Source organism: Delphinus delphis, chromosome 17, assembly GCF_949987515.2.
Source record: "Delphinus delphis chromosome 17, mDelDel1.2, whole genome shotgun sequence".
NCBI lineage: Eukaryota > Metazoa > Chordata > Mammalia > Artiodactyla > Delphinidae > Delphinus > Delphinus delphis.
The window spans coordinates 46,341,790-46,369,222 of record NC_082699.1 but is presented as its reverse complement, the minus strand read 5'-3'; the positions used below and the strand labels follow the sequence as shown (position 1 = coordinate 46,369,222).

At 37.3% G+C, this 27,433-nt stretch overlaps 1 protein-coding gene and 1 pseudogene across 4 annotated transcripts in view; both read left to right on the top strand.

Annotated features, from left to right (window-relative positions):
- UBR5 (ubiquitin protein ligase E3 component n-recognin 5) overlaps positions 1 to 27,433 on the top strand; it is a 141,644-nt gene that overhangs the window by 100,744 nt on the left and 13,467 nt on the right. For all 4 annotated transcript variants that reach the window (XM_059995013.1, XM_059995010.1, XM_059995011.1 and 1 more), the window contains exons 29-50: positions 2,428 to 2,574; positions 2,672 to 2,790; positions 2,878 to 3,004; positions 3,091 to 3,220; positions 4,552 to 4,712; positions 4,833 to 5,072; positions 10,301 to 10,424; positions 11,046 to 11,157; positions 12,121 to 12,252; positions 12,622 to 12,879; positions 13,151 to 13,419; positions 13,592 to 13,803; positions 16,420 to 16,650; positions 17,135 to 17,208; positions 18,425 to 18,597; positions 18,693 to 18,806; positions 19,720 to 19,940; positions 21,344 to 21,464; positions 21,564 to 21,662; positions 23,924 to 24,167; positions 25,604 to 25,715; positions 26,359 to 26,503. In XM_059995013.1, the coding sequence (XP_059850996.1) occupies positions 2,428 to 2,574; positions 2,672 to 2,790; positions 2,878 to 3,004; positions 3,091 to 3,220; positions 4,552 to 4,712; positions 4,833 to 5,072; positions 10,301 to 10,424; positions 11,046 to 11,157; positions 12,121 to 12,252; positions 12,622 to 12,879; positions 13,151 to 13,419; positions 13,592 to 13,803; positions 16,420 to 16,650; positions 17,135 to 17,208; positions 18,425 to 18,597; positions 18,693 to 18,806; positions 19,720 to 19,940; positions 21,344 to 21,464; positions 21,564 to 21,662; positions 23,924 to 24,167; positions 25,604 to 25,715; positions 26,359 to 26,503 (3,565 nt within the window). The remainder of the gene's footprint in view (positions 1 to 2,427; positions 2,575 to 2,671; positions 2,791 to 2,877; positions 3,005 to 3,090; positions 3,221 to 4,551; positions 4,713 to 4,832; positions 5,073 to 10,300; positions 10,425 to 11,045; positions 11,158 to 12,120; positions 12,253 to 12,621; positions 12,880 to 13,150; positions 13,420 to 13,591; positions 13,804 to 16,419; positions 16,651 to 17,134; positions 17,209 to 18,424; positions 18,598 to 18,692; positions 18,807 to 19,719; positions 19,941 to 21,343; positions 21,465 to 21,563; positions 21,663 to 23,923; positions 24,168 to 25,603; positions 25,716 to 26,358; positions 26,504 to 27,433) is intronic.
- Positions 7,184 to 9,188, top strand: LOC132413384 (peptidyl-prolyl cis-trans isomerase D pseudogene; annotated as a pseudogene).

Below are 27,433 nucleotides of genomic sequence, written 5' to 3'. Positions count from 1 at the left end.
GATCATCTTTACTATCATTATTTTGAATTCTTTTTCAGGTAGACTGCCTGTTTCCTCTTCATTTGTTTGGTCTGGTGGGTTTTTACCTTGCTCCTTCATCTGCTGTGTATTTCTCTGTCTTCTCATTTTGCTTAACTTAATGTGTTTGGGGTCTCCTTTTCACAGGCTGCAGTTTCGTAGTTCCCATTGTTTTTGTTGTCGGCCCCCAGTGGCTAAGGTTGGTTCCGTGGGTTGTGTAGGCTTCCTGGTCAAGGACACTGGTGCCTGTGTTCTGGAAGATGAGGCTGCATGTTATCTTTCTGGTGGGCAGGACCACGTCTGGTGGTGTGTTTTAGGGTGTCTGTGACCTTATTATGATTTTAGGCAGCGTCTCTGCTAATGGGTGGGGTTGTGTTCCTGTCTTGCTAGTTGTTTGGCATAGGGTGTCAAGCACTGTGGCTTGCTGGTCGTTGGGTGGAGCTGGGTCTCAGTGTTGAGATGGCGTTCTGTGGGAGAGCTTTTGCTGTTTGATATTACGTGGAACTGGGAGGACTGGCGGAACTCGGCTCTCCCACCTCAGAGGCACAGGCCTGATACCCGGCTGGAGCACAAAGACCCTATCAGCCCCATGGCTCAGAAGAAAAGGGAGAAAAAAAAAGAAAAAAATAAAGTTATTAATTTAAAAAATTATTAAAAAGAAAAAAATTTTAAAGTAATTGAAAGAAAGAAGAGAGCAACCAAACCAAAAACCAAATCCACCAACGATAACAAGTGCTAAAAACTATACCAAAAAAAACCCAAAAACGGACAGAACCCTAGGACAAATGGTAAAAGCAAAGCTATACAGACAAAATCAAACAAAGGTGCATACACATATACACTCACAAAAAGAGAAAAAGGGAAAAAAATATATATATCGTTGCTTCCAAAGTCCACCGCCTCAATTTGGGATGATTCGTTTTCTATTCAGGTATTCCAGAAATGCAGGGTTCATCAAGTTGACTGTGGAGATTTAATCTGCTGCTCCTGAGGCTGCTGGGAGAGATTTCCCTTTCTCTACTTTTTTTCGTGCAGCTCCTGGGGTTCAGCTTTGGATTTGGCTCTGCCTCTGCCTGTAGGTCGCCTGAGGGCATCTGTTCCCCACCCAGATAGGACGGGGTAAAAGGAGCAGCTGATTAGGGGGCTCTGGCTCACTCAGTCTGGGGGAAGGGAAGGGTACGGAATGCTGGGCGAGCCTGTGGCAGCAGAGGCCAGGGTGACGTTGTAACAGCCTGAGGTGTGCCGTGTGTTCTCCCAGGGAAGTTGTCCCTGGATCACGGGACCCTGGCAGTGGCGAGTTGCACAGGTTCCCGGGAGGGGAGGTGTGGATAGTGACCTGTGCTCGCACACAGGCTCCTTGGTGGCGGCAGCAGCAGCCTTAGCGTCCCATGCCCTTCTCTGGGGTCTGCGGTGATAGCCGCGGTTCGTGCCCTTCTCTGAAGCTTGTTTAGGCGGTGCTCTGAATCCCCTCTCCTCTCGCACCACGAAACAATGGTCTCTTGCCTCTTAGGCAGTTCCAGCCTTTTTCCCGGACTCCCTCCCGGCTAGCTGTGTCGCACTAGCCCCCTTCAGGCTGTGGTCACGCTGCCAACCCCAGTCCTCTCCCTGGGATCTGACCTCTGAAGCTTGAACCTCAGCTCCCAGCCCCCGCCCGCCCCGGCGGCTTAGCACACAAGCCTCTCAGGCTGGTGAGTGCTGGTCGGCACCAATCCTCTGTGAGGGAATCCCCTTTGCCCTCCACACCCCTGTTGATGCGCTCTCCTCCATGGCTCTGAAGCTTTCCCCCTCCGCCACCCCCCACCCCCGTCTCTGCCCGTTAATTCCTAGTGTGTGGAAACCTTTCCTCCTTCACAGCCCCTCCCACTGGTGCCGGTCCCGTCCCTATCCTTTTGTCTCTGTTTTTCCTTTTCTTTTTTGCCCTACCCAGGTACGTGGGGGGTTTCTTGCCTTTTGGGAGGTCTGAGGTCTTCTGCCAGCGTTCAGTAGGTGTTCTGTAGGCTTTGTTCCACATGTAGATGTATTTCTGACGTATTTGTGGGGAGGAAGGTGATCTCCACGTCATACTCCTCCGCCATCTTGAATTTTGGCTAATAAGTTTGTCTTCCTTGTTTTAAATATCTGAAAGTGAGAGTCACCTTACTTACTGAATGCTTACTAGGTGTACTCACTGTGCTAGATGCTACAGTGGTGTTTGACAAGACAGTTAAGATACCTCTTCTCATATGTTGCTTTACAGACTTTACACCACTAAAGTAATCCTATTTGTTGCGTGAACAGTTACACTTTGCATTTAAAAGTTAACAAGGGTTCTGTTGAGTTTTAATGAGTTACGCCTCTGTAATTTCAATATAGACCTTTGTATTTTAAAAAAAATTTTTGTTTTTGTACTTGTGTATGAATTCTTTCTAGACTCAAACGGACATCACCAACAGCCTATTGTGATTGCTGGGAGAAGTGTAAATGTAAAACTCTGATTGCTGGACAGAAATCTGCTCGGCTCGATCTACTTTATCGCCTGCTCACTGCTACTAATTTGGTCACTCTGCCAAATAGCAGGCAAGTAGTGGGATTTTTAGGACATAAATTGAGTTGTAAAAGCACAGCATAGGTAAGTAGCCTCTCCTCCTCCGCATAACAATGTGCTGTTTTGCAGGGGAGAGCACCTCTTACTCTTTTTAGTGCAAACAGTTGCGAGGCAGACAGTAGAGCACTGCCAGTACAGACCTCCTCGAATCAGGGAGGATCGTAACCGAAAAACAGCCAATCCTGAAGGTGAGTTAATTTGACAGTTATGACATATAGGAAAAGCGGTATGTTTATTTCTGCCTTACCCACTATTTCTTTTCTTTTTCTTTTTAGATTCAGATATGCCTGATCATGATTTAGAACCCCCCAGATTTGCCCAGCTTGCCTTGGAGCGTGTTCTACAGGACTGGAATGCTTTGAAATCTATGATTATGTTTGGGTCACAGGAGAATAAAGACCCGTATGTATTCATTAACATTTTTTTAGAGTTATTTATTTCCCATGTTAGTGTAGGCGATTACAGTGCATTCTTTCTTTCCCCTCAAGTCTCAGTGCCAGCAGCAGGATAGGCCATCTTTTGCCAGAAGAGCAAGTATACCTCAATCAGCAAAGTGGCACAATTCGGTTGGACTGTTTCACTCACTGCCTTATAGTCAAGTGTACAGCAGATATTTTGGTAAGTCCTTTGAATAATTATTTACAAGCACATGAAAAGGATGTTTTTTTACGTAGTTTCCCATAATTTTACTAATCAAGCTCCCAAGTACCAGTAAGCTCTAATTAAATAGTGCATTAAGGGGAATGGAATTTTGGGGGTGATTTAAATTTCTCATTTTAGATCAATCAATGAAAGCTCCTTCTTTCATTCTAAATAAAAATCCTAGAGTGTATTAAAAATACAACAGTATAGGGCTTCCCTGGTGGCGCAGTGGTTGAGAGTCCGCCTGCCGATGCAGGGGACACGGGTTCGTGCCCTGGTCCGGGAAGATCCCACATGCCGCGGAGCGGCTGGGCCCGTGAGCCATGGCCGCTGAGCCTGCGCGCCTGGAGCCTGTGCTCCGCAACGGGAGAGGCCACAACAGTGAGAGGCCCTAGTACCGCAAAAAAAAAAAAAAAAACCAGTATAAAAATGTATGAAGCAGTGTTCAAGATTAATAGTAACTCAGTGTGAATTTTTTTTAAATATCTTTTTGCTGTGAAATTAGAAAAGAATATAAACTATAAAACCCAGTGCTGATGAGACTTGGACACTGATGAGGTGGCATTGCATTTGGTACTCCTTTGGAAAACAACTTGTCAGTGTCAAGAACCATAAAACTAACATTGCCCTCAGAAGTTTTCATAAAGAAATAATCTACAATATGGGAAAGAAAAAGATTGTGTCACAGCATAATACAAAATTGAAAAACAAATACTTTTATGGATCCGATAATAGAGGACTATTGACTCAAGTCAACCACTTACTGAAATGTAATGCAGTGATTTAAAAATAAAGGTTATTTTAAGTAACATTTAAAAAACAACAGGGAAAACAATGTGGAATTGGGTGTTCTCTGTAATTAATAACTTTATGATACACCATGTGTAGAAATGCGACTAGAAAGTAATAATGGTTAAGTGAGAGGGATGGGATTATGAATATATTAATGTAAATATTTGAGTCTACTCTGATGTTTTGGTAAGTACCCTGTACTGAGTGAAATATATTCTTTCTCTGATTTGATATATTAGGTTTTGTTCTGCTAAATAGTAATTGATATTCATAGGAGTTTGAGACTAAAAAACAAGAAATCAGACATTTGAGAACCACTGTAGGTCAAGCGTAGTGGTGGTGGGTATGTGGCATAAATTAATCACTGACATTGTAATTGTTTTGGTTAAATATATTTTGATGTTTTTATTATGAAATGTTAATAGCGAAAAAGTGTTAGAACTTTTTCCTTTATGAATGTCTAAACATCTTAGGAGATGTCTCAACATTAATAGAGTGGATTACTATTTTTAAAGCTTTTAGATACTCTACTAGGTACACTAGTGAAAGAACTCCAAAACAAATACACACCGGGACGTAGAGAAGAAGCTATTGCTGTAACAATGAGGTTTTTGCGATCAGTTGCAAGAGTTTTCGTCATCCTTAGTGTGGAAATGGCTTCATCTAAAAAGAAAAAGTAAGACATTCTTTTTTATTTTGGCTTCTATATAATTTTGCTCACATTTTTTTGTGATAGTGATAAAATTTTGTATATGAAAGGATTCAGAAGATTCCTGTATTTCCCTTTTTGCTCTAGCAACTTTATTCCACAACCAATTGGAAAATGTAAGCGTGTATTCCAAGCACTGTTACCTTACGCAGTAGAAGAATTGTGCAATGTAGCAGAGTCACTGATTGTTCCTGTCAGAATGGGTATTGCTCGTCCAACTGCACCTTTTACGCTGGCAAGTACCAGCATAGATGCCATGCAAGGCAGTGAGGAATTATTTTCAGTGGAACCACTGCCACCAAGACCATCATCTGATCAGTCTAGCAGGTAAATTTCTGTCTGGTAACAGATTCTGATTAATTCTTTCTCTGGAAATGTCACAAATGTTACTAAAACTTTTGCATAAGCACTCAGGTCCTGTACAGGATCATTTGTGTAACCAGTGGTAAAGATTTTACTTAGTTTGGAACATGTGAAAAGCACTTTAAAAACTACATGTGTCTACACATCTAAAGTAATAGATCTGTAGTTGTGGGGTTTTTGTTTGTTTGGAAAAGCACTATTTTTATTATGCCAGTAAAGTAATCTGGTAAGAAAGTTTACTTTAGACTTCTGTACTTCATTACTTTCTGGCTTTTCTTACCTTTAAATATAGCCTGCTATAAGGCCAAGTTGAAGAATGAAAAGCCTTGTTAACTTTCTCTGTGTCCAAAGCCTTGGGTCAGGGGGCAGCTTGTTATTATATAATGTAAATAAACAACCAGAATGGTGGCATTTAAAAATATTCTCTACAACCATATTATATAGGATAAGGCTAAAACAATTCAATAAAAATGTTTCTAGTTATAAGATTACTTATTCTTAAATCTCATTTTTCCGTTTGTTTGATAGTTTCCCTAACTAGGCTCTAAGTTTGCTGAGTCAGAATGTTTAGAAACTAAAATGTTCTGGTGTCTTTTATCACAGTGCTTCTCAAATTTTAATATGCATGCAAATCACTTGGGTATCTTATTAAAATGCAGAGGCTGATTCTGGAGGTCTGTGTGGGGCCTGAGATTCTGTATTTCTTAGGAACTTTCAGGTAGGACAGTGCCAATACTTCTGCTTTAGGGGCCACACTTCTGAGTTGCAAGGTTTTAGAGATCTTTTGCAAATATTTGTTTATTTTATTTGGTTTTCTCAAGTCTGATTTTGTTACTGTGTGCATGTGTTACTAGTGTTTTAATAAGGATCTTTTGGAGCTGAAGACCCTTATTCCTCTTTTCTGGAAAACAACTGTGTGTTAATAAAGCCCTTCTTTAGTATTTGGGCCATTTCCCAAGACTTGTTCTTTGGTTTTCATCTGTGTTGTTGTTGAGTGCTCTCTCTCATTATTCTCATTATTACTCCATATGCCAGTATGTATCCCAACTTTGCCTTTATTGTCTGGTCTCCTAGGACACCCTGGAATCTAAAGTCCAGGTTTGTCTATAAAAGTTCTCCAGTGGTAGCCTTGTCACTGATATACTTCCAGGATTTGCTGAAAACTGTAATAAATCGAGCTATATGTTTTCAGACTTGCCAAACCATATCTCATTATGCTAGCAGAACCCCTCTGTGTTCCGTGTGATGCTTCTGATCCTGATCCCCTGTGAGGAGCCCCCCAATTACTTATGTGGTATCACCTTGTGAATTCTTTGTACCCTTCCCTTGGTTTTGTTCTAGAACATAAAAATTTCTATCTGTTGAACAGATTTTGGGATCATCTCATCTATAAACAATGCCCATAGCCTGTTCCTACTGTTTTCAAGATTTTTTGTCAGCTTGCCCTGCTTCTTAGTCGTTTTATTAAAATACTGTGCACTCTTAAACTTTCCTCTTCATTCTTGGTTGGTTCTTTGGCCGATCTCTGATGTCTTCCCAGAAGGTCTCATGATAATCAAGAGATAATAGTGCTAATGTTTTCTATAACTGTTGATATAAGTCCTTCATTGTAATAAAGTACAATCACTCCTCATAAGGGTGTATTTTGACCAGTGTTCCAAGAATGTATTTAAAAAGTACACACTTGACCAGTCTTTGGGATTTCCCATATCTTGGATGGTAGATGGTGTATATCAGCAGTCCCCAACCTTTCTGGCACCAGGCACCGGTTTCGCGGAAGACAGGTTTTCTATGGACCGGTAGTGGGGGTTGGGGGGGATGGTTCAGGCGGTAATTCGTGCAGTGGGGAGCCCCAGATGAAGCTTTGCTTACTCCCTGCCCCTCTCCTGCTGTTCGGGCCCGGTTCCTAAAAGGCCGCGTGGACCAGGAGTGGTGCTCGGCCTGGGGGTTGGGGACTGCTGGTGTATATCACTCCATTGAGTGTAAAGTTTTGAGTTGAATAGCTTTGCTTTTTATGTTGCTTCCCTCCACCTCTTTAAAACTCTTCTGTCTTTATTAATTAATCTGTTTCTACTCTACCTGCCAAATGGTGTGTTATTGCAGAATGCGGAGAACTGAAGGGAGGGAGTGATTGGGGAATATTTCCAAAGGATGGATCTGGTGACAGTCATCCAGACTTCCCCGAGGATGCAGACATAGATTTAAAAGATTTAGATAAAATTTTACTAATAATGGAAGACTTAAAAAACATTGGAAATACTTTTTTCAAATCCCAGAACTGGGAGATGGCCATTAAAAAATACACAAAAGTTTTAAGGTATGTGGAAGGCTCGAAGGCTGCTACTGAGAACACAGGTAGAGCAAAGCTGCAGCCTGTCGCTTGAGCTGTGTGCTGAATATCGGCGCTTGCAAACTGAAGATGTCCGATTGGCAGGGAGCAGTTGACAGTTGTTTGGAGGCCCTTGAAATAGATCCAGCAAATACCGAAACACTGTACCGTAGAGCCCAAGGATGGAAAGAACCAAAAGAAATATGATCAAGCATTGGCTGATCTTAAGAAAGCTCAGGAGATAGCACCAGAGGATAAAGCTATCCAGGCAGAATTGCTGAAAGTCAAGCAAAAGATCAAGGCACAGAAAGATAAAGAGAAAGAGAAGGCAGCTTATGCAAAAATGTTTGCTTAATAAGGAATTCAGTTTTGCTTAAATATGCATTGATTGTATAAAGCAAATAAGACAATTTAAGGGTTTTGTCTATTATGTATGATTCCTAATGTGTTCTACCATTGTTTACAGTCTAGGAATATGGGTAGGGATTCACTCTTAATAGACCAGTGTTACAAAATATGGTGAAGTTGATTTTGTTTTAAATGGCTCTCTGCATTACTCACAAAGGATAATGGTGTCCAGTGTATTTTAAACTCCTAGACACATCTTGTTTTAATAAATAGATGAAAACTTTAAAAAAAAAAAGAAAAAGAGAACCATGTCTCATAATAACAGCGGTTACTGAAATTTTAGTATGAACTTGAGGAACTTTCTTAAGCATCATATATGTATTTAATCTAAGTATTTAATCTAAAATCTGTTTTTAATTTTCCCAATAACTAATAGATACCCACTATCATCCTAATTTCAGAAGTGAGGAAACTGAGGCTCAGAGCAGTTAGATAATTTGTTCAACGTCACACAGCTATTAAAGTTTATAGATATTTGGAGGTAATTCTAGATAGATATTTTCCTTTTTCCTATATCCCTGTATATTAGATGGCAGAGTAGAGAGAGAAATTGCTGCTTTGTGCTTACTGATAGTGTTGATGCATTGGATTAACCAACACCGAAGCCCACCCTACTTCATAGCACAAATTGCAGTCCTAAACTCTCACAGGTGCCGTCTTGTAATCAGAAGTTCTCTGAAGAGACTTTTTCCTGTCCCCATCTAGCCATGGCTGATGTAGGTAAATCTCTTGAAACCTGTTGCTCTTTCTTGATTTATATTTGGCTTTATGTATGTGAGGGGGGGACAAAAGAGGGGATTTCTATGACATAACTTCTATTTTGCTTAGACCCCAGACCTTTACCTGTGAAATCTATGGCTCCTGAAACTCTAGCCTAAGAGACACCAGCCAGATACCTCTGGTGCAAATGGTGGCACCGTTATCACTAGGATAGTTGTGCTTTGTTTTTGTTTAAATATTTTATTTAGTATTTTTAGGTGTTCCGTAGCAAGAGGGATTTCTCTGCACAATCTGGCAAACTGCTGGAAATAGGAGTCCCCAAAACTTGAAAGTATTTTAACAACTTCTGTTAGACTGGATTTCAGGACTGTGGTGCTTCATTGTGGCAGGAAGTGGGGAAGAAATTAAATCATGGTGTGAAGAAAACTGAAGCTCATTTCTAAATGGGGAGTTATAGTATGTTCTGTGTATTGGCAGTAACCTACCTACTAAGTTCATAAATTCTTAAAGTAACTACTTTGAGAACACTATTGGTCTTGTGGATGTTTGTTCCAGGATGTTTTTTTAAAGAAGAAATACTCATTGACCGTGGCTTGACATAATGTTGACTTTTATTTTTTAATATTGAGAATGTTGAAATCCTAGTGCTTGGAAATATCCTTATCTATTTATATTTTCCCTTTTTCAAAAATATTAATATATTATATTAGTTTTGGGTATACAACACAGTGATTTGATATATTTATACTTTATAAAGTGATCACCGAATTAAGACCAGTTACCATGTGTTATCTCTAAAGATTTTCTTTTAGCCTCTTCAATCCACTGTCTCTGAATTACCAGTTACTTAAATTTCTAGTATTAAACAGCAGATTTCTGTTTATTTGAAAGCAGAGTGTCTAAGTTGACTTTTCACGTGTAACTGGTTTGATTCTCATTTCTCAGAGCTGCTGAGGTGAGGAAAGAACACTATCAGTGTAAACACTTAAGGTCCTTTCATCTCTTTTAGACTGTGTTTCTTAATCTGTAAATAAAGTATAATAGTTAGGTCACAGGGTTATTAAACAACAATCTTCTGATCTCTGACCTGCATTTTAAACTGCATTCTCTGGTTCTCCTCTTTTATAACGGAGGCATCTGTCCATACTTGGCTGTTTCCAAGTCACATTTTTAAGGAAGTGAAACTTTTGCCACCAGTCATCTTTTGTTATGATTCTATTTTAAAATCATACTTTTGAACTTATTTTTTTCCCAATACTCATCAGCAAGTCAGTGGTTAATAAGCTGATGCAAAGTAGGTCATGTCAGTCAAGTCTTTTAAAAAGAGTAGGTTACTTGTAATAAGCACACTTTCGTTAGTGGATGAATGCTGCTATCAGAGCCTTTGGAAGTTGAAAGGTTTAGCAGTGGAAAAGGAAAAATTTTCCCTGTAGAAATACTTCAGTGGGAAGGACTCATAAAAGTATGTGCGTTAACACAGATTTGAAATGACTTACTAAAAAGTAAAAACAATTCTGAGATTTATAAGTTAAATCTCTGGTAAAATGATTTCTTTGGGGTTCATATTATCTGATATACTATAGATTAATTATTGTCGGTTTCTAAGAAATTTTAGGTCAGATTTAAAACGGCATCCTAGCAAGTGAATCACATTGAGTAACACTGAGAAGCATAAATGTCTGAGCTGTATATCAGAGGTGTGGCAGCAGTATGCTCATAACCTGATTCCTTACAGCTCCAGTCAATCTCAGTCGTCCTACATCATCCGGAATCCACAGCAGAGGCGCATCAGCCAGTCACAGCCTGTTCGGGGCAGAGATGAAGAACAGGACGATATTGTTTCGGCAGATGTGGAAGAGGTGGTTTTAATTGTTTTAATTGTGGTAGATGAGAGGCTTTTATTTGGGAGGGAAGGGGAAAGTAGTCACAAGTTTATTAATAGCTAATAAACTACTATTAGTAATAATAGCTTACATGTATATGCTTCCACCTTTTAGACTTTTGTTATATGTTCTCATTTGTGGTTATACATCTTAAAATATGTTAGTAATCCTTGATTTACTGGATAATAAAAAATTAGAAACATAAACTTGTTCTACTTAAGGGTTCATGGAAAAGATATTCTCAATGTTAAAAGAGTTTTTAGTAGTTTTGTGCAATGTATTCGAAGGTAGACAGGGTACTGCATATTATATAAATTTTATAATTGCAGAAGTTTAAAAAAAATATACTCCCAATACAATTTTTATAATTTTAAGGTTCTGTGTATGGACAGTAATCATAAACTTTGGGATATGTGGGCATAATTTTTGATACCAAATTATCACTAGCAACTGAAGATTTTGAAAACTGCTTAGTGTTACAATTCCCTATAGTTAGGGATCTTTGTATTTTAGTTTACTAAATGCTGTGGAGGAGTACTGGTAGAGAAGTGGGTTTATTTTGTACTTTGATTGTCTACAAATAAGATCTGGATTTAGGTTGAGGTGGTGGAGGGTGTGGCTGGAGAAGAGGATCATCATGATGAACAGGAAGAACATGGGGAAGAGAATGCTGAGGCAGAGGGACAACACGATGAGCATGATGAAGACGGTATGCAGGTTATTTGAGAAATTATTCAGTATGAGAAAGTCGGGTACTTTTAAGAGATATTAATAGAGAGAAAAGTGTAATTGATGTGTAGTGAAATGTTCATCATATTTCTGCTAGGGGATTCTGTAGTATCTGTCAGAATTTGAGGAGGTAGCTATGTACATATGTAAACATAAATATATATACTTTTATATATTTACATGTAGAAAATAATTTATCCTCTTTCCTTTTACCTTTTGGTTCACACTTTCTTCTTAAAAGGCTTTTAGAAATTAAAATAATCATAACCACATAACATTTGAAAATTAGAGAAAAGGAAAACAAATAACCCATAATCCCACCCAGATGCTAACAGTTTGTATTTTTACTTTCAGTCCTCCCCTGTACTGCCCCATTCCCATGCATGTCTTTTAGATATTGTATGTGTAAGTTTTTTTTTACTTTGTTTTTTTGACTTCGGCCTTTTTGCTACATAGTCATCATAACCATTCTTATTAGTATCCATAGGATGGACTTTTGGGGATCAGCTTTATTGAGGTATAATTGACATAAAATAAACTGCACATGTTGAAAATTTATAACTTAATATGTTTTGACGTGTATGTGAAGTACAAAGGATACACATGTTTAACCTTCCTCTCTTGGAATCCCAGTATGTAAAACAGATGAAAATGGAGCACTGGAGCTACCAGAGCTCTGCCCACTGGCTGGAGTCCTCCTGCCTAACATTTTTTACCTAAGGCTATGCAGGCCAGATTTTGAATCTGTGTCTACTGAGTACCATAATTTACCTAGTCATTCTTCTGCTAAGCAGGCAGTCGTGCATACTCTAGTAGTTATCACTTCTCTCTTCGGGGGGCCCCCGACCCCTCCCAGTTCCCACCCTTACGATATTCTAGCTTATCAGCCTGACTTGATCCAGTGAGTTTCTACCTTTTCTTATTATTTAAATATATTTGCTAGGGAGTGACATGGAGCTGGACTTGTTAGCAGCAGCTGAAACAGAAAGTGACAGTGAAAGTAACCATAGCAACCAAGATAATGCTAGTGGGCGTAGAAGTGTTGTCACTGCAGCAACTGCTGGCTCAGAAGCAGGTATGTTACCTTCTCTTAGCAACTTTCTTGCTTATAACTAAGGCTGTGTGTGTAGAATTGGTTAAACTGTGCTCAGTATAATATGCACAGGGGTAGCTAACCCTTTTATTAACTTCATTTCTCCATAGATATTAGTGAAGAAGATTATTATTTCAATGACTTTTTGCTTTTCTGGTTTTTAAATAATGGATTATTTCTAAGGTTCATTTAAGAGTTCTAGTTAAACTATTTCAATGATGGGTTTTTGGACTATTGGATACAGTCTGGCATTCTGTTTAATATGTATATTTTCCTGAATGAGGGGGTACACTGTAATTTTAGATATCAACAAACTCACAATGATTTTGGTTTTAAAAATTAAAAACTTAGGTGCGAGCAGTGTTCCTGCCTTCTTTTCTGAAGACGATTCGCAATCAAATGACTCGAGTGATTCTGATAGCAGCAGTAGTCAGAGTGACGACATCGAACAGGAGACTTTTATGCTTGATGAGCCATTAGAGAGAACCACGAATAGCTCCCATGCCAACGGTGCTGCCCAAGCTCCCCGTTCCATGCAGTGGGCTGTCCGCAACACCCAACATCAGCGGGCGGCTAGCACAGCCCCTTCTAGCACATCCACACCAGCAGGCAAGTTTGTAAACTTGGTGTTCCTAAGGTTTAAAAATTATGCATGTTCCTCTAGAGAACAAATTAAATAATTTCAGAATAGTTCTTCATTGTTTTGCTGAGTTCAAATACAAAATTCCCTTCCCTAAAATTAGTGTGGTTTAAGAAAATGCTCATTTACCACATTTACTAATGTAATTGATCTTTTAATTTAAATATATACACTGTTAGTGAAACACAGTTAGCAACTAACATTAGCTTATTATGGTTGTCTTTTTTTTTTCCCTTATAGCAAGTTCAGCAGGTTTGATTTATATTGATCCTTCCAACTTACGCCGGAGTGGTACCATCAGCACGAGTGCTGCAGCTGCAGCAGCTGCTTTGGAAGCTAGCAATGCCAGCAGCTACTTAACATCTGCAAGCAGTTTAGCTAGGGCTTATAGCATTGTCATCAGACAAATCTCGGATTTGATGGGGCTTATTCCTAAGTATAATCACCTAGTATACTCTCAGATTCCAGCAGCTGTGAAATTGACTTACCAAGATGCAGTAAATTTACAGGTATGAAACCACTGCAAAGTTACTCATTCAAATATATTTTTTGGCTGTCTGTTATGAGAATTCCAGTATAATGGGAATTAATGTTACAAGTACTTAAATGTCTATATCATACTACTCTATCGAACTTAACTTTATCTGGATAGTTTTAACTGTTTTAGTTTGGTCTTTGTAGAACTATGTAGAAGAAAAGCTTATTCCCACTTGGAACTGGATGGTCAGTATTATGGATTCTACTGAAGCTCAATTACGTTATGGTTCTGCATTAGCATCTGCTGGTGATCCGGGACATCCCAATCATCCTCTTCATGCTTCTCAGAACTCAGCTCGCAGAGAAAGGATGACTGCACGAGAAGAGGCTAGTTTACGAACGCTTGAAGGCAGACGGTATGAAATTCTTTGTTTATGCTTGTATGTTTAGACAGAACCGTTATAGCCTAGAAGTTTAGAGCTTTTTGATTGCTATTACGTAAGACCTCACTCTGTTGTAAAGGAGGAAATACGTGCCTTGCATTACTTCTTTTAAACTGTTGTGTAGTTGAAGCAAAATAAGTTATAATCCAAGCTATTTTTAAAAATTTTTTTAAAATTCATTCATGTTGTAGTAATCTGATACTAAATTCTTCTCATTTTTGAAGTAGTTGGTCTACAGCCTTGTCTCATTCCCCAGGCCTCCCCCCTTGAAAGGCATATATTCATAGAAAGACTTATTTTGACCATGATTAAATATGAATATACTTTGTACTTGGGAAGGAGAAAGTCTGTGTAATTACCTAGCTGCTCTTTGGTTTCTAAAATCAGATTTCTTTTTCTACCTCCTGTAGAATCATAATTAAAGTATATTTGTTTATGTATTTATTGTGTTCTTTCTATTCAGTTACAAAATGACCTTTTTCAGGACTAGAAATTAGCCCACACATTGAAACTAGATTAGTGGCAGTGCTATATAGTGAAAATGTCCCATCCCTGAAGTCGAAGTCCTAGAATTTGGTTCTAGCTTTGGCTCAGGCTAAACAACCTTGCTACTTTGGGTGGACCATAAATGGAGGAAAGACAAGGGTCTAGGAGACTGCTTAGGAAATTTAACAAGGCTATGGTTGGAGTCTACAAGAGAAGTAATAGTCACCGAAGTAGGGCAGTGAAGGGCCAGTGAGGAGAGAGCGCTGAAATCATTACAAACAGAACTTAGGGCCGTGTTGGGGAGGAGGCAGAATTTACATCTTCTGAATTTAGATTCTGAATAACTAATACGAAAATTAAAAGAAAAATCTAAAGGAGTAGAGTGGACATACCTGCTTTTGAACATGTTGAGAACTGGGAGAGGATTTAGTGGAAATGTTTAGTATGCAAAATCGAATGCTTGGCAAAGAGACCTGGATTAGAGATAAAGACTTGAGAGGCAGCAGCTTTCCTGTCCTAGGAAGCCTGCTCCACCAGTAGACACAGGCCTTGTCTTCATTAGGCTAGTCACTACGCCAAAGAACACAGATTTCTGATACTAGATTTTCATTGGTGATAGGGTTCCCTTTTCTGTCTTGCTCCCACTCTCACTCTAATATAATAGGTTTATTGAGATGTAGTTCATATACCATACAGTTCACCTATTTAAAGTATATCGTTCCATAGTTTTGAGTATGCTGTGCAACGATCATCACAATTAGTATTAGAATGTTTTATTCGTTTCCACAAGAAGCCCCATACCTATTAGCAGTCACCTCCCGTTTTCCCCTACTTCCTAGTCCTAAGCAACCACTGATTTACTCTCTGTCTCTATAGATTTGCCTATTCTGGACATTTCATGTAATGGAATCATACAATATGTGGTTTCTTTTACCTAGCATAATGGTTTTAAGGTTCATCCATGTTTAGCATGTATCAATACATTATTTCCTAGTATTCCATGTCACATTTTGTTTTTCCACTCATAAGTTGATGGACATTTGGGTTGTTTACACCTTTTGACTATTATGAATAATGCTGCTATGAACAGATTGTGTACAGTTTTTTGTGTAGATAATGTGTTTTCAATTATCTTGGGTATATATCTAGTTGTAGAATTGCTGGATCATATGGTAACTCTCTTTAACCTTTTGAGGAACTGCCAGACTGTTTTCCAGTGTGACTGCACCATTTTACATTCTCAATAGCAGAGTATAAAGTTTCTAATTTATCCACATCCTTGCCAACACCTGTTATTATATGTCTTTTGGATTATAGCCATCCTAGTGGGTATGAAGTGGTTTCTCATTGTGGTTTTGATTTACATTTCTGTAATGGCTGATGAGCATCTTTTCATGTGCTTATTGGCCATTTGTGTATCTTTGGAGAAATGTCTGTTTAGATGTTTTATACATTTTAATTGGCTTCTTTTTTTATTATTGAATTTTATGAGTTCTTTATATAGTCTGGATACAACTTCCTTTCAGATACAGGATTTGCAGAAATTGTGCCCCATTCTGTGGATTGTCTTTTCATTTTCTTGAAGGTGTTCTTTGAAGGACATAGGTTTTTTAATTTGGGTAAAGTCCAGTGCTCTTTATTTTCTTCTGTTGCTTGTGCCTTTGGTGTCATTTTAGGCACACTTTTAGGTTCTCAAAGTGTGGTTCCCAGAATAGCAGCATCAAGATCACCTAAGAGCTTGTTAGAAATATAAATTATGGGTCCTACCCTAACCCATTCTTACTGAACCCATAGAGGTAGGTCCAACAACCTGTTTTCACAAGCCCTCCAGGTGATTTTGGTGGACACTGAAGTTTGAGAACCATTGTCTCTGGGGAAGGAGTACCTTCTGCCAATCCAGAGGACACTGGAATTTCTTTCCTTTATAAATGTATACAGTACTGTAAATAATATACAATGGTTACATTTCTAAGGCAGAGCCCAGGCGTAATGAGTTTTTATTTATGGATAGTCTCAGTTCCTAATTTTGCATATTTATAACAGTGGTACATTTCACATTTGTGTTCTTTTTGTAAACATCTTCATTTCTTTTTACTCCTACAGACGCGCCACATTGCTTAGTGCCCGTCAAGGAATGATGTCTGCTCGAGGCGACTTCCTAAATTATGCTCTGTCTTTAATGCGGTCTCATAATGATGAGCATTCTGATGTTCTTCCAGTTTTGGATGTTTGCTCATTGAAGCATGTGGCATATGTTTTTCAAGCCCTTATATATTGGATTAAAGCAATGAATCAGCAGACAACATTGGATACACCTCAGCTGGAACGCAAAAGGTAGCCATACTTGCCATGAGATTGTTTTAAGAAATACTTGCTGTGGTCTCCATTAGTACATTGTCTGATTTTTGGAGTAAGGAGAACACTGCAAACAGGAACATTTCATGTGGGCAGGTGGGCTTGAGTCCATCCAGCCACTCTCCATAGCTACTCCTCACTTAAAACATGAAACCTAAGAATCCAGTTAAGCTTTATGCTTGAGGTAGTTTGTCCTGATTGTTTTATCATGTTTTCTATTAGAGTTTGTGTAAGCACTCACTATTTCTTGGTGTGATTAGCCTTTTGCTTCTGTTGAACCTATTTTGTAGTTGTAGTACATTTGGCTGATTAGTCTGCCATTCCCAGAGTCTGAAACTTTATCCCAGTGTTTGAAATTGGTTAGATACTAAACTAACCTTTTCAGTCTTTTTTGCATCACCTTTGCTCCTGTTCATACAGCACAAAATACTTCATGTAAAATGACTCACTTGTCTTTTTAAAGGACACGAGAACTCTTGGAACTGGGTATTGATAATGAAGATTCAGAACATGAAAATGATGATGACACCAATCAAAGTTAGTGTACAGAAAATCTGCTAATCTACTTCAAGAAATGGCTGCCTCAGTATTTCCCCTTCAAGCTTTTTAACTTCATTATTTTCTGTCTGGGTGGGAATTTCTCTTTTCTTCTCTATGTCCCGTTTCTTGCATTTTCTGTCCATTTTTCCTTATATATCCTTGCATTAATTACTTCATAAGGATGAGTTAAAGAAATATTATAAACTTTTTCAACAGTTAATATTTTTTCTATTTTGACTTTGTATCTCTCCTTTGCATTTCTCTTAGTTTTATGTTTACCTTTATTCTTAAGTGTGTTGGTACTACGTACATTTGAATAAAGTCTTAGCAGAACTTTTGCTAATACTGATGCAAAATAGACTGAGTCAAGAAAATGGAAAATACCAGTTATAACTCCCTATTTCATCAAAACTCAACAGTTAATGCAATAAAAAAGACAGAAAATATTCCAAATTCAAGAAATTTGGGGATTTTCTACGCTCTTATTTGTAGCTTTCAGGTATAATTTCAAGTAGGATTAAAATACTTTTCTAGTGGGGTCAGATAGTCTGCTTGCCTGTTTCTTATTATCATGTAGTACTTTATTCAGGCCTGGGAAAGACAACTTAACTTTAACTGCTATTTTTTGAGAACCCAGCCATAGCTCACTGCTATTTTCACAGCATACTGTAAGCACTGACAAAAGTTTTATTCCATTAATGGGAGTTGGTGCTGGTGTGCTGATTTCCTGTTGGGATGCATGAGTTGCCCAGACATTTCTCTGTTTATCTTCTTATATAGAGGAATCAGAACTTAAAAGTAAGCAGATGCTCAAATTTTAGCCCCTTTTGTGGAGTCATCAGTGAGCCAGGTCCTGAACATGCTCAGGAAACTAGCTATATTCAGGTCTAAATCTCTAGAGAGAGAAGAGGTGGATGTGGGTAGTGTCTGTCCAATACAAAATGGAACAGTATTTGTTACTGCTAATATTTTTTGCAAGTTTTTATTGTGTTAAAATACACATAAATGAAATTTATCATTGTAACCATTTTAAACCAATATTTTGAATCACCACTTTAAAATATTATCAAAATTTAGGACTATCAACTTGTTTTGAGTGGCATTAAAATTTTATAAAGAGATAACAGGAATTTTGGATTGAGCAGATGTAGATCCTTTTACCCTTCCCCAATAATTAATTTTTTAAAAAAACATTTTATCTCTTTATGTTTAGGTGCTACTTTGAATGATAAGGATGATGACTCTCTTCCTGCAGAAACTGGCCAAAACCATCCATTTTTCCGACGCTCTGACTCCATGACGTTCCTTGGGTGTATACCCCCAAATCCATTTGAAGTGCCTCTAGCTGAAGCCATCCCCTTGGCTGATCAGCCACATCTGTTGCAGGTGATTCACATAAACTAGGCTTAAGGTTTCTTTTTAGTTGAATTTACTTTTTTAAAGTGTTCAATGTAACTGTAATATTTTTATTAAAATTCCAGCCAAATGCTAGAAAGGAGGATCTTTTTGGCCGTCCAAGTCAGGGTCTTTATTCTTCATCTGCCAGTAGTGGAAAATGCTTAATGGAAGTTACAGTGGATAGAAACTGCCTTGAGGTAAGATAGTAAAAATCTTCGCAATATAATATTTGTGAGTTGAACACTTATCCCAGCGTCTAGTTTTTTGGAAATGCATTCAGAATATTGTATTTACCCAAATAACAGAAGTATCAGAAATTCTTGCCTTATGACATAATTAAAGGAATTCCAGTACTGTCATTAGTCTGCTTTGAGACTAACTTGCTGTGTTTGCCTGTTCCAGAGTTGATTGTTGTAATTCTGCTGAATATTTTAAATTTTTATACATATGAGCATATATAATATTGGCTTGTAACTTTTCTTTTTGAGTCTAGAATGGGAATAAAGTAATATTAATGATGATACCTAACATTTGTTGGATAATTCTATCTCCTGGGCACTGTCTCAATTAATCTTCACAACCATGTTGGGTAGAAAACATTATTATCCTGATTTTATGGGTAAGGCTTGGAGAGATTACATAAATTTCACGTGGGAATGTCTGTTGTTATAATACAACTAGTGAAATGACAGATCTAGTTTTTAGATGAAAGTCTGATTTGAGAGCCTAAAATTATACTATACTGTTTCTCCAGTGAAAAAGTAATAACACCATTTAAGAGTAGGCATATAGAAGACATGTACTTGAATAGAATTTTCTTTACTATCTAAGTATTAAAGGAGAATTTTATGCACATAAGACACTTAAGTAACCATAGATATTATAAAGATACCTTGAAAAGTTCTCTGAGGCTGCTCTGGTAAATGCACTGGAATTGGTGCTCATCCATGGGAATCAGATAGACAAGAAATAGATTGCAGCTTTGTAGTTGAAGTGCCAGAAGGGAATTATTTAACTGCCATGTGATCTCTGTGGAGTATTAGTAAGTTGAAAAGGAAATCTAGTGAGTTTGTTTTTTAATATCTAACATTTAAATGTAAAAATTCATAGGTTCTTCCAACTAAAATGTCTTATGCTGCCAATTTGAAAAATGTAACAAACATGCAAAATAGGCAAAAAAAGGAAGGGGAAGAACAGAATGTGGTGCCAGAAGAAGCTGAGAGTTCAAAACCAGGGCCATCTGCTCACGATCTTGCTGCACAATTGAAAAGCAGTTTACTCGCAGAAATAGGATTGACTGAAAGTGAAGGGCCACCTCTTACATCTTTCAGGTACTTGCTAAGTGATGATAGTTTTTCTATGCTATTACTTTATGGCTATTATAATTTTTGTAAGAGTTTTTATTTAGAAAATTTATAATTTTCTTTGTATATAAATAATAGGATGAAATATTATTTGTGTTTTCCTAGTTTATAATCAGAAATTTAAATATTAGAGTTTTCTGGATTTTGTTTTTTTGTGACTGTTTTGTGATTGATTGGCATTCTGATTTTCTCCTCCCTTTACTGAAGAAATTCTGACTCTGTTTTTAACGTTCAGTACTGAGTTAAAGTATATATCCATGTCAAATTGCCAATTATACACTTGTTAGCAGGAGCTCAGCTATGGGAGGGGAACATGTGAAAAAAAGAGCTTTATAGATTTGTGACTTTCACATTTGTTTGGGCTCACTCCTTTGCCAGGTTCACATTTAGTAAATCTCTTGCAAGTGGTAGGTTCTTTGCTTTCCCAGTAAAAATTTGCCTAATATATACTGTGACTCAGTATGGCTGATCACCTAATGATTTGTTGAGTGTCTGCTTTATGCTGTATGATTTTTGGTTATGTAATGTCAGATTTTTTTTTTTTTCTTTTTGGTTTGCTTAGGAGGAGTTAATCTAGTTTAGGAAACTATATACATCTTGTGTACACAGTCTAACAACCATAAAAGGCAAGGAAGAATTAGGGACTGGGATGGCCCAAGCTTCCTAGAGACAATATGATTTGAGCTGAGATGGTTTGAATGTGTAGAAGCAGATAGATTGAAGGAGAGAAGAATTAGAGGTAGAGAGACAAGCTATTATTCCTTCTGGCTAGTTGTTAAAAAGGGGGCTGAAGTAGAATATTGCCTTTGGGGATGAAAAGGAAACCATGGTTAGGAAAAGAAAACTTATGAAGGACTTGATCACTCTGGAGGGACCAAGGGAAGAATAAATTAAAATCTGTTCAAGTCCGTGCAGTAGGAAGATAGGTGGTACTATTGAAAGAAATCAGGAGGCATTGTCACTGTGGTGAAGAGGCCATATTCAGTTTCACCATGTTGAGTATGACTGAAGTGGATATATTTCACACAATGAAATTCTGGTCCATTGTGAACTAAAGAGGGGTCTGGGAATCATCTAGTGGAGACAGACACTGGACTTCAAGGAGAGGAGGTAAAACTAAAGATGAAGATGGAAGCCAGCCTGGGGATGTATCCTTACGTAAAGGACAGAAGGAATAATGGAGTAAAATTAAGAAGTTCTCCAAGGAACGAGTAGCTATAGAAAAGTTCTCCATTAGAGAGGATGTGGTTTTGAATTACTTAAGAGCTCAGAATATTAAAAGACCAAGTAATTACTGTTATTGACCAAAAACCAGGAAGTTTTTAGAGTTGCCTAAACTGCTTCCCCCTCTCCCCTTAAACTTCTTACAGGCCACAATGTAGCTTCATGGGAATGGTCATTTCCCATGATATGCTGCTAGGACGTTGGCGCCTTTCTTTAGAACTGTTCGGCAGGGTATTCATGGAAGATGTTGGAGCAGAACCTGGATCAGTATGTATTTTGAGCACTTTACATTCTATTCTGCCTGATAAGAACATATTTCAGAGGATAATTCTGTCATGCATTTGTTTTGTTGTTGTTTTTTTTAAGATCCTAACTGAATTGGGTGGTTTCGAGGTAAAAGAATCAAAATTCCGTAGAGAAATGGAAAAACTGAGAAATCAGCAGTCAAGAGATTTATCACTAGAGGTAAAGGTATTTAGATTTTCTTATCCTATACATATAGTTTGCTATTTATATAAAATTTAAAAACAAATAACAATTTTGTTTAGGGGATATGTACTATGTAATTAAAAATTTAAAGAAAATAAATGGTAATCATCAAATTTAGAGTAATGGCTATCTCTGGCAGTTGGTTTCCTAACATCCTGTGATGATGAGCAATGGGTTTGTTCATTTAAGTATCATTATGAATACATGGATTAAAACTGTTTGGATGTGCTTCATTTCATTGATGCTCAAATTATCTTTCTGTGGCTAGCGAGAGTCCAATCTTTGACAACTTCCTTACGTTTTGATATGTCTCATTTTCTGTTATTTTCTGTCACAGACCTTAAATCAGCCATTTCTTCAAGAAGCCCTGCTTCCTTTTAGCAGGAAATTGTATTTTGAGATTATAATCTGGGCTCTAGGTTGCTCACTGCCTGTTGGGTTTGTCATTGTTTCTAGGCCTTTTAGTAGGAAATGCTCCTTTAAAAAAGGAAGAAGAAAATTATTTCATGAGTTCATACTGATACTCCTAATTCAAATTCAAGATTTAGGACCACAAGTTTGTTTTATTTTCACCTTTTAGTCTTTGCTTCCTTTCTTCTGAACTGAATAATATCCAGCTTCCCAGCAACACTGATAAAATTACTCATTTGCTTTTATCCCACAGCATGCATACAATAGTCTTAGAATCATAGCATCAACACCACTACCAACAAAATGATTATTGAAAATAGCCCAAGATTTATTTGTAGTTTTTGTTCTTAGAGCATATCCAATTGGAGATGTACAGTCAAACTACATTGTTTAAAGTCACTTGAAATAATTCCTTTTGTGTGGTTTTGCTACCTACCATCTCATCTCCACACAATTAGGGCCTTTCAGTTCATTTTGCTTTCACTTTTTAGGGATTGCTCTCTCCTTTTTTTGACTTTGTTATGTTTCATAGTTAATGTAAAATATCTACAGTTGCAAGGTCAACTCTATAGAAGAAGGTTGTATTCAGAGAAATCTAATTTCCATTTCTGTCTCTTTTACTTTGTATTCCCCCTGCCCCCTTTCGGGTTTTTGTGGGGTTTTTTGTTCTTGTTTTTAGCTTACTTCCCTCCCACCTTTCAAAAAATATATAATCCTGTGTGTATTCATTACGCATCTCTCTCCCCCACTCCCACCCTGAACATGCTATTATACATTTTACTCTATCTTGCTTTTCCCAGTTAACAGTATATCCTAGAGAGAAAGCCATGGCTGTATATATAGAGAGATGTTCTGCCTTCTTTTTTTCCAGCTACCTAGTGTTAGCACCACATTTTATGGCTGTATCAATTTTTTTCATCCGGTTTCCTATTGATAGACATTTGGGTTTGTTTCCAGTCTTTTGCTGTTACAAATAGAGATGGGATGAATAATAGCCTTATGTGTGTTTCTCTATTTGGCTAGCGTGTCTTTGAGATAGATAGATAGACATGGGTCAACGGGCATGTGTATATGTAATTTCGTCAGATATTGGCAAATACCTCTACATAATGTCTGTATATATTTGCACTTTCAACATGAACACAAGAAGGCCTGATTTTCCAAAGTCTTGCCAGCAGTTTGTTGTCAAATTTTTAGATTTTTGCCAATCTGATAGGCAATATAGTTTAAATTTGTATTTCTCTTATTATGAGCAAAGTTAAACTTTGTTTCATATATTTCATATATTATGGCTGCTGCTTTTTCTGGGAACTGTTTGTTGATATTTCTTGCCCATTTTTTCTATTAAAGTGTTTTTTCCTCAATTTTTTTAGAAACGCTAGGTGTATATATACACTACGCATGAATCTTTGTCGGTAATAGAAGGTGCAAATGTTTTTCCCCGTTTGTCATTTTTCTTTTCCTTTGCTATGGTATTCTGCCACCAAAGGAATATCCTATGATTTGTTTTGCTAGGATTCACTATTAAAAAAAAAAAAATTACACTTTGATCTACTTGCAGTTTATCCTGCTATATTACCAAATTTGTAGACCTTTTAAGAAAATGTTATAATTGAGTTAAATTCCATTTTCCTGATTTAATGTAAGATAGATATTCTTGTATGATTTAGAGTGTTATTTGGAATATAAGCTTTTGAGAACCCAAATACTTCGTAGCTATTTCAGCTGTCAAGGAAAAGCTAAAATTAGATCTTCAGATTTTACATAGAAAAATTTCAAGGTGGTTTCCAACACTGAATTTACTACTTTTTGTTGTGTTTTAATAGGTTGATCGGGATCGAGATCTTCTTATTCAGCAGACCATGAGGCAACTTAACAATCACTTTGGTCGAAGATGTGCTACTACACCTATGGCTGTACATAGGGTGAAAGTTACATTTAAGGATGAACCAGGAGAGGGCAGTGGTGTAGCACGAAGTTTTTATACAGCCATTGCACAAGCATTTTTGTCCAATGAAAAACTGCCAAATCTAGATTGTATCCAAAATGCCAACAAAGGCACTCATACAAGTAAGTACTCTACAGGTAACAAGCACATACAAATTCTTTCCTTGTTTAATGGAAACAATGATAATCACGGTTATATATGTTTACGGTGGGAAAATGTTAATGTATATTTACACTTTTATACCATTTTATTCTAGATTAATGATTTAATCTTGTTTAAACTACTATAATTGACAATTTACCAGTTTGCTCTTTTACTGCCACACTTATTTCCATAAATGGTTGTGATTGTACTATTTTTTTTCGTCTCAAATTATAATGTCTGGGGAGTGGGAGGTTTAAGATCTATGGTAATATAAAAATTCAAAGAGCAAACTGCAGGATTCCCCCAATCCCTGTATTTAATAAGTAGAGATACTTAGAAGAAAATGCTATTGTCTAGAACAGTGCTTTTCAAAGTATAATTTGCAGAGTCGCTCCAGTCTCCAATGAGATGGAGCTTGCAACCAAATGTAAGTTGGCTGTGTCACCAACTTCACTGTTTAATTTAGCAAGACTTTATTTTTTGGTAAGAAGGTTTTCTGTATTAACATCCTGGTGTAAGCTTTGCCTCCTTGAGGGATCAGCACTTTGGGGTTAGGATTCTTAACTAATTTTCAGGATTACAATTAGCATATTAAAAATATGTGAAAACTACAAAAGGTTGAAACTGGGGATTCATGTAAGGTAGGGGCAGAAGATCATCAGCCTTGTAGGTGGATGGATGTAGTAACTGAGGGAGAAGGAGTTACTAACAAAATCCTGTGTTTTACCTAGGCTGTAGCTGTATCTTACTGGGGTTCTGTAAACTGGCACCATAAAAGCTGACTGAGGTCTGGAAAAAAGCTGAATGAGCTCTGGAAAGAATTGAGGATGAAAAGATGGGGAGAGTACCTCAGCCTTTCATCATTAGTTTCACCATTTGAATTTCTATAGTCCTATAATAAAAAGAAATTGTCAAGTGTGAATGAGGAAACCTGGGAAGTCATGATGTTTCAGAAATAACTTTTCTGCTTACTCTTTAGGAAACCATACCCTGGTTTATGCTTAAGGTTTTAAGAATAATAATAGCTGGGTGGCTATAATGCCTTTAATGCCAAAAACTAAGAACAGAGAAGATACTCAAATATGTAAGAAATCTCAGCATTATTTATGGTGGAACTAACATAGCCCCAGTTGCTACATATTATTTTACAGCTTTGACATGACAAGGGGATAAATTCATTAAACAAATACCGAGTGAACATTTATTACCTACCAGGTTCATTCTACAGAATCACCCCCAACCCTCAAAACCATACGGAGAGTGAGAGAAAGGCACTTACACAGATGATAAGGAAGATGATGTACAGTTGTCATGTTCTTATTATGTTTGTCTTGTGTCCTCACATTGACTTTAACATTTAAAGTAGCTGCATTTACATTCATCTAAACAAAGTGTATTTCATATTTTTTTCCAGGTTTAATGCAGAGATTAAGGAACAGAGGAGAGAGGGATCGGGAAAGAGAGAGAGAAAGGGAGATGAGGAGGAGTAGTGGCTTGCGAGCAGGTTCTCGGAGAGATCGGGATAGGTGAGATGATTTTGTGTCTTTTATTGAGTACCATCTTTTTGGATGAATTGGAGGTAGGCCTGTAAATAAGTCTCAATTATGGACTTTTAGAAAAATGAAAGTTTTAATAATTGGATATATGTATTGTAACTAAAAAAGTCTAACCAACTGTTATTAAAATATTCTGCTTTAAAAACCCAGAGGCAGTTGAAATTATATTGGCTTTTTATTTATCCCACTCAAGTTCCTAATTTTTTGAAATTTTTATTAACTTCATATCATGCTTTCCTAAATTCGTTTTAAAATTTTAATTGTGGCAATTGTGTTATTTAAACCTCTAATTTTTCATGTGTTAGGATGGGTAGCATTTTACTTTTGACTAAAATTTCCAGTAAATATGGGTGGACTTTTGATTTCTGGTATTTTAAGGTCCTGTTCCCTTAGAATCAAATTAACCTATGCATTGCAGATTTATGGATTTTCGAGTGCCAAAATCTAGATAATCTTTATTTCCCCACCATCATTCTTTAGGCATTCTTCCACCCTAGTACCATAACTGGAGCTAACTGTATGCTCTGGTTTTCCAACTTTGTTACTAGTTGCACTGATATTTTCATTTTGCAGACAAGGGAATGAAGTCATAATAGCTTTGTTCATCTTTCAGGGATTTTAGAAGACAGCTTTCCATCGACACTAGGCCCTTCAGACCAGCCTCTGAAGGAAATCCTAGTGATGATCCTGATCCTCTGCCTGCACATCGTCAGGCGCTCGGAGAGAGACTTTATCCCCGTGTACAAGCAATGCAACCAGTATGTATGGTGTACTTAGCTACCTCTTAACTGGCTGTGCCCTTTTTGGTTTTCAGTTAAGAAAAGTTGCCAGCTACTGGAAAGCCATGTGGTTGAGGACTGCAATAAAAAGGAAGCTTAGGGAGGGAAAGAAGCAGGACTTACTGGAGAGTAATTGTATATAGCTTGATGTTTTTACTACCTATGCCAGGTTGGCATTCTACCTAGTAATTTCCTTGTGTGCTAAGGAATTATCTGTTCATTGTATTTATTTGTACCCTTATTTGTACAAATTATTGTTACTTTGCAGCTAGAACACATTGCAAATAGTGTACTTTACTTTTTTTTTTTTTTTTGGAGTAAAATTGCTTTACGGTGTTGTGTTAGTTTCTGCTGTACAATGAAGTGAATCCGCTATATGTACGTTACTCTGGATATGTATGACAGGAAGATTTTATTTTGAATATTCTGTCAGAGGTTTCTTTCATGGAATATGAAACATAACCTAGTTGTGTTTTTTTGTCTTTATACATAATTATATGTACATGTTATAGCAAAAGAATAGTAAAACAGAGTCAACCAATTATATTTCAGTGAATCCTTAGCCTTAAATATAGGCATCTTTTTCTTTCTCCTTCTCCCTCCTTCACTTCTTACCTCCCTCTTTTTTGCTACACTAAATGAAAAAAATGTTTCCAGGTCTCTGATGAGGAAGGGAAAAAAATGAAAATTGAGTATTTTTATGTTTACTCATGGGTATCAAAAACCTTTAAAAAAGGCTTGTCACCCAATATTAAACTAGCTTTAATAAGACTGCTAGTGCATAGACTATTTAATTCCCTATCAAAGTTTTCTATAATTAAGCTTCCAATTTAATAAAATCTGTTACTGGTTCAGAATTTTTTTTTTCCTATTTGTTACCCAAGTTTCTTACATTTTCTTCTTCTTTTT